The sequence below is a fragment of the Geospiza fortis genome, unplaced genomic scaffold (genome assembly GCF_000277835.1).
Source record: "Geospiza fortis unplaced genomic scaffold, GeoFor_1.0 scaffold1130, whole genome shotgun sequence".
Taxonomy (NCBI): Eukaryota; Metazoa; Chordata; class Aves; order Passeriformes; family Thraupidae; genus Geospiza; species Geospiza fortis.
This window is the reverse complement of record NW_005054690.1, coordinates 35,712-42,987: the sequence shown is the minus strand read 5'-3', so window position 1 is coordinate 42,987 and position 7,276 is coordinate 35,712. Positions and strand designations below refer to the sequence as shown.

The window sequence follows — 7,276 nt, the reverse complement described above, 5'->3', positions numbered from 1 at the left end:
ACTATTGTGATTTTATGCAGAGGTTTTTTTGGTTATAGTCTAAGTTCCAGTACAGAATTTCTATAGATCCAAGGAAACAGAAACACTGGTGTGGTTTGATGTTTTTATTAACTCCATCTTGCATATTTTCTCATAGCACCTAAGAGAGCACGACAGCAACAGAACATATGTTGCAAAGAGGGGTTACAGTAAATTTCAGATTTGCCACCATTTAGAAACAGAAACAGGACCCTCCTAGTTGAGAGAGTAATTGGTGCAGCATGACCTTTATCCAGACACTACTCTGCCTGCTCAAGCAGCTTTTATCTACTACAGCTTCTGCTTCTACCAGGAATTCCAACATCATCACCTAGTCAAATGTACGACTAGCTGGCCTGGAAAACACCTGTCAGTGATGTGTGGCAAGTTAAGATGTACCATGCTTCACATTGTCTATCCTTATCTTTTACGTGGTGCGGTCCATGTCCTTTGTGTGCCTGTGTGGACGTCTTTGGGGTACATGTTTAATTTACTACCAGCTGAACCTGCAAAAAGGAAAGCAGTGGCCACATCCACCTGGGCCTCTGGACTGGGCTCCAGCACCTGAGCAGGAAGAATCCCCAGGATCTGGAGCTGCTTGAGATGGCAGCCACTTACAACCTCCCTTAGTAAAGAATTTTGGTTATGCAGGGACTGCTTATGGAAGTAATCTTAAATTAACTCATGAAAAGCAAAGCATATATTATTTCATTTTTTAATAATGTCAGTTTTCAGGTTAGAGCATACCCTATGAAGATACTTGATCTACCTCTACAATGGGAGAGGTGGGACATGAGAGAATTAGGGTTTCAAACTACTGATGAAAACAAAAACATAGGTCCTGTTTGTTGGACTTGTAGATGTTAACTAAATTAAGATTTGCTGTTGCAATTCACACCAAGATGAGATTCAGTTTTCTAGATAAAATGCTTACGCTTAGCCAGGAGAGCTAAAATTAGGTACAAAATTGATTCTGCGTAAACGAGCAAGCACTGTTTAACCAACATTGTCATCTTATCTGGAATGTCACATCTGGGGAGAAAACCACCCTGTGACAGGCACAGAGAATATGACAATAAGGGTGCTGTTGAAAAAAAGCAGTTACAAAGACTTATCAGATCATATCTTACAGAAGTAATAAGTGCCTCCTCCTGTTTTGTTTTGAAATAAATTAACACCACTTGAAGAATTAATTCATTGTAGAAAGCATTCCCATAGCTTTAAGGACAATGGTGTTAACATACTCCTAGCATTGTCTTACATTAAGATTAGAGATAATTTTAATTATCTTACACGTCCTATTACCTGATATAATACACAAGACTTCCCATCCCCCCTGCCCAAAGGAAACCTTCAATAAATTGTACATAGATTTACTCAACAGCTTAAAACAGGTGTGGTTCAGATGATTTCATCATTTTTTCATATTGTGTCATGGCTTGTAATTTTACACAGGAGAGAAAGACCCAGGAGCCCTTTGTCTACTTGTTCATATAATTTGATCACTTCTTCCTCTGCTACATATATCTGCTATATCTAGGGAACAGTCTGGCTCCCTTAAGTATTAAGTGCCCTGTTAAGACAAAGATCCTCTTGATTCATGTGGAGAGTACACAGCACGAATAAAGCTCAAAAGAAGAGACATGTTTCCAAAACTCACTGAATCCTGTGATGAACTCCTTTGGGGTAAGTGAGCCATTGCCATCAGCATCCAATGTAACAAAAACTTTTTCAAGTTCTTCCAGGCTAAGAGGTAACTCAGGATGCAGCCTCTGTAATGACAAAACATGCAACAACTTTATCCATTACTACAGGATAAGAGGAAGACTGGGTTCTACAAAACATCCATAGCATGGCAGGATAGGTCCTTTGCTTCCCTGAGTGAAAATCTAATTACAGAGCAAAACCGGATCAAGTGAGGGACATGTGCCTTAATGACTTATTTGTCTTTATGAATCCATTATGATGACACAAGGAGAACAACTGTCTGGTGCCACAAATTCCAATCTCATGGAGAAGAGGAAGAACTTGAGGTGGAGCCTCAGCCTCCTGTGAAATGGCTTGATTATCAGGCTACTGGACAAACTTGGCAGCAGAATTGCACAACTAGTTCCTTCCACGTCATAAAGTCAAGCAAGAGACTCTCTAGATGACTACATTATAGAAAATATACTGTCCTAGTTCAAGCTGATTCAAAAAGTGTACATAAATAAATAAGCAAATAAAACAAAGCTAAGAAAGCTGCACAGTCTAAGGACAAAACCTGCTGTTCCCACAATGAGTTAAATGGAGTTCATGACTGTCTACTTCTGAAATGAAGCATGCTCACACCAAAAAAGACATAGCTTCATCAAATCAGCTCCACAAATATCACATATTTTTTCCTGATAATCTAAAGACATAAAAGAAAAGAATTCTATAAAACTGATCCTAATGGTTGTACTTTAATTCTTTTAACAGTGTAGACAGATTCCGAGAAACAGGAGGAAACTGGAGTGGCAAACAACACCAATAACCAGCATTTCCACTGGGAGACAGCACTAGGAAAATTAAAACCTTTCCTCAGCTTGAGAAGCAATATAAATGCACACTGGTTCACTCCTCTGCTTTATTAATTAACATTCTAATCCCCCCCAAAACTCCTGTTTTATATACAACATATTAAAACTGCAAGCTAGTAGGTTGATAAAGTTCATTAGATTAAAAGTGCTGATCTGTTCCACTGTGGGGGAGGGATTTGGGGCCAAAAAAAACGTTTCTCCTGCAATCCAAAACAGCAAAAATCACTATTCAGTATTCTAAGCCATACAGGCAAGGAAAGAATTGGCTGAAATGCATTAACCAGGAGTTCCCTGGTTGCCACAAAGAGTTTAGGGTATGCTTTATGAACTGTATGGATAAGAGTGTTAAAAGGAATTCCAAGGTGGTCCTGAGAAGTAAAAGCAACAGAGCTACTAAAGCACAGAACTATCTGAAATAGTTACAAAGCGATTTTTGATAAGGATTAGTTGTGTATGGCTGCCTGGTTCCAGAAGTAAAACCTAGGAAAACTTAATGTATACTCAGTTTAAATGACCTAGTTCATCAGTGTCTTCAGTTTCTTACTTAAACACACTCATCTTCTCAAAGTCTGGATTTCAAACTCCAAGATCTAAAGGGAAACCTTTTATAATCAGCTTCTCCTGTAAAATTCTTACAGCCAACACCACACTGATGAGGGTGCTTCAAACAAATTACTCTTTTTACATTCAGAAAAACAGAAACTATGCTCTTACCACCAGATCTTTGGGACTTGCTGAAGGAGCACCCAATCTGACTGTGCCAAAATCCCAGACCCTGCTGCTATTCCAGTGCAATGGTCTGGAAGTCTTGTTGCAAACCTGACTGACAAATATGGGCTTCTCCAACCTCAGCTGCAGTGCCCTAATGCAGCATCCAAATTTAGAGTAGAAAACACCATTATTACTTGCATTTTCTTGGGGGAGAGGGAAAAAAAAAAGGCGTGAAAATAGGAGATTCTAAGGAATGTACCAACACTTTGCTTCATTAAATTCCCTCCAGATCATTTGCAGACTTTTATTAGCTGGGACACTTACTAAGATTAAATCAATGTTTTCCCAACCTCTTGGGTTTTTTCTTAATAAAAAAATTAAAGTGGTTTGTGGCTAGGAAAGCCAAATGTTATTAGTCTCATTGTGTTTTTGTTTATTTGCTCATTTCAAGCTTACTGTAAAAATACATAGGCCCTTTCAATATGAGGCTCCTAAAATTTTAAAAAGAAAAGAAAAGAAAACAAAACATATTCAGAGATACCACTGGAGCTTCAAAAGAAGCTATCTGCACTGCCACCAAATGTGCTCTGTGTTTTCATGATATCTGTGCCTAATTCTCCTAAAATACCAAGCTTTTACTCAGCTAAATACAAGGAAAGAGGTCAAACAGCTAAGAGCAACATCTGAACCCAATTCTCCCATGTATTTTAGAACAAAACATTTTACAGCACTAATTCTCATTATTCATTATAACCTCAAGGACCAAGAGATGAAACTGTGGTTTCAAGTCTAAGGTAGAATTTTCTTTCTTGCCATTTCAGAAAACCTCTTGTTGGTTTCAAAGTTGAGTACATTTGATATTTGAAAATGGAATGAAAATTTTTTTTTTAAATCCAGCTATTAATATCCTCTCACAATAAACAACATCACATAATCAAGGAGGAGTAAATCTTTAGTGTAGTAATTGTTATAGACACAAGAGAAAACACTGAGTTGTTTGTAATCTTGATTTGTTCCATCAAGATTAATTATATTTCAGATACTTTGCACCCTCTGTTGAAATCATGCCTTGTATCCCATGCCCAAAAATTAAACAGCTTAGCATTAGTATCCTGTATCAGAAGCAAAGCTTCAAGAATGATAAGCAGTACACACCTACCAAACACAGCACAATGCAGAAGTGATCAACACTTAGTACCTTTTAAGGAAAAAACTGATTTATTTCATTAATTTTTCTTTTCTTATAGGGAGCAAACATCATGAAAAATGCAGGAAATAAAATCAAGCGTAAAGAAACACCATCTCAAATGTCCTGAGCACCTTTATTTCTGTATTAAAGAACTTACATACACTTACATACATAGATGGAGTTTTCAGTTATAGTAAACAAACATGATGAAATTGAGGAATGAAATAGAACTTTATTTGTTCTTTGCAACACTATTTCTACTGCATCTTTTGCAACATCTGTTTTAGAACCTGAAGTATAAATTTATAAAGTATAAAGCAGCACTCTAAGCATAAACCTAGAATCAAAGAGAATCAAATAATTTTACATTCCTTGCAAAAGCAGGTATTAAAACTTTTTATATACGAATACATACACATAAATATAGGGGTTTTCCATTAGGTAAAAATCTATGCCATTCAGTTTTTAGAAAGACTGTAAAATTGTAATCCATTAAACCCTCTGTGGCTTTGGATTTACCAAACACTACCACTGGCAATATGTTTGGCTTTTTGAATTCAGTTACTTCAGTGAGATAATGCCGATTGGCAAAGCCTACAGCAGAGGCAGCATCTGCATTCCTCTCTTTTTTCAACTTTGCGTAATTAACAGAGGTCATCAGAAAACTCAGCAACACACAACTGCAAAGAAAGCTCTTGAGAGCTAGCAAACTGAGCAGTCTATTTAGGGGGGTTTTCCTTTTCCAAAATATGTAAAGTTGTTTCAACTGTGTTTTCATACATACAGACAACTTTTGTTTCTCAGGACAGAGAAAGTTTCTAAATTTTCTATTAGATGCTTTCTTTAGTCATAGATCATGATGAATTTGTTTTGCTACTGCTCCCTAATTCTGTTTCATCTCTAAGTACTGAAGTAGAAATGGATTAACTCAAGTTATGCTTTGCGTGTCAAGCATGAGTACATTCCTGTTCTCTGCCACATACTGGCTCAAATCATCTTACCACTTCTGCAATGTGCCACAATCACATTTTCAAAAGCTTTTGTTATATATAGCTGCTTTTTCTCATCAGCATATTCAGCAAATCTGATTTTGGGCCCTCAAACAAATTAAGCACAATTTCCTAAGATTGCTGCCAACACTGAATAATGCTAAAAATACTGTTCCTCTGTACTTTCTACATATATATGTGATCCAGCTGAGAGTTCATCCACCATTGCCTGACAGTGAAGCCACAGTGAAAGACTTTATTTACACAATTTTGCTGAAAAAAGGATAAAATTGGCAGACTAAATACACCCCTGGCACTGTGGCAAATCACAAAGCAATGAATTTAATGGTGTTTCGATGTTTTCAACAAGAATAGAATTGAAGTCCTGGGGCTTTTTTTTAACTTAATTTACTTTGATTTTCCACTTTTTTGTTGCTTTGTCGGTGAGGAAAAATGCAAGCATTATGTAAGACTTCAAAGATATTATTTTAAATCTCACATATCTCTTTAAAGTTATGAGGACGGTGTTAACATTTTTAACTCTAAATTAATCAGTCTCAACTCATTAAGGGCTTTAGGAGCTTCTCTCATTGTGCATTTCACATAACCAATTTTGTTTTACCTGCATGTCTTGACGAGTGACGAAGCCTTTGCCTTCCAGATCACAAATCTGAAAGAACTCTTGTGCTTTTCCCAGCACAGTTAGTTCTGGGTCTTGCTCTCCAGTCCTGCTCCTCTCTGCATCTCCTGGTTGCATGGGACTGGTCAAGTCTCCTCTTATTCTGTCCATGGTTACAGTCTCAGCTCAGGAATATCCTGGGATGCTGCTATCCCATTTACCCATAAATTTTGATGTGAAACCTGTGCATGGAAAAAAGTAAGGAAAAAATCAAATCAGACCCTCTTAATGATGCTTTCCACAATCTCTTAGCAATTCCTTTAATTAGGCACCAAAGCTTAGAAGAGGAAAAAGTTTTTTGAAGACACTTACCCTTGATGGGCTTCACTAAAGACATTGCAAATGGAATGATGAATAAGGAAGGGGGAGTCTGAGGGAAGAAGACAAAACTAGCTCTGAAATGGAATGTCAAAGCAAAATCAGCCAGTTTGACAAGAAACACGGACAATTGATCAACACGAACAAGAAAACACAAGAAATACAGATAAAGGCAAGAGTAATTTAAAGTCACTACAACTTGACTTCATATATTTGTCTTGAATTTGTAGTTCTTATCTAAGTAGGTCTGCCTAAAGTAGACACAAATTTGTCTCAAAATTTTAACAGAACAAAGAATTTTTTAAGGCATTTGAGTATTATATGAGAATATAGCCTGATTCTGATCCAGTATAACTGGTACAATCTGGAACAATTCCACCAAGGCCAGTGAAAATTGTTTAAATATGGAACTTATGTTGACTTCAGAGCAAAGATCTCAGCACTGCATGGATGTCAAGGTAGAATATGAGGAAACAAGACCTTAGGCTTGTCTATGTAGCTTCTTAAAGTGAAAAGGCCCTGATCATATAGAGCAACTCAGCCTGTTTTACTCTGTGCTTAAGTTCAAACCGGCACTCTTGGAACACAGCATCTTCTAAGATGTGTTCATCTTAGAGAACTCACACAGCTTCCCGTGACAAAATGATTTCTCTGATAGCCATGGGCCAGGCAGCTGGACTTCCCACATTGCATGTAAGCGTAAATTTAGTGCAAATAGGCCGTTGACCTCAAACCAAACTAAGATTTTGGTGAGCAAATCACTCAGCCCGTCTGAAATCATGTGAAAAAAATTTGCAAACATAGGTAATTT

The 7,276-nt window shown here is 37.2% G+C and overlaps 1 protein-coding gene across 1 annotated transcript in view; it reads right to left on the bottom strand.

Moving 5' to 3' along the window:
- The window catches only part of CRACR2A (calcium release activated channel regulator 2A), a 41,932-nt gene extending 35,674 nt beyond the window's left edge, over window positions 1-6,258 (bottom strand). Inside the window, exons 1-2 of the mRNA XM_005430850.1 lie at window positions 6,091-6,258; window positions 1,679-1,790 (exon numbers count right to left, since the gene is read on the bottom strand). Coding sequence (XP_005430907.1) covers window positions 1,679-1,790; window positions 6,091-6,258 — 280 coding nt within the window. The remainder of the gene's footprint in view (window positions 1-1,678; window positions 1,791-6,090) is intronic.
- Between the last annotated feature and the right edge of the window lie 1,018 nt (window positions 6,259-7,276).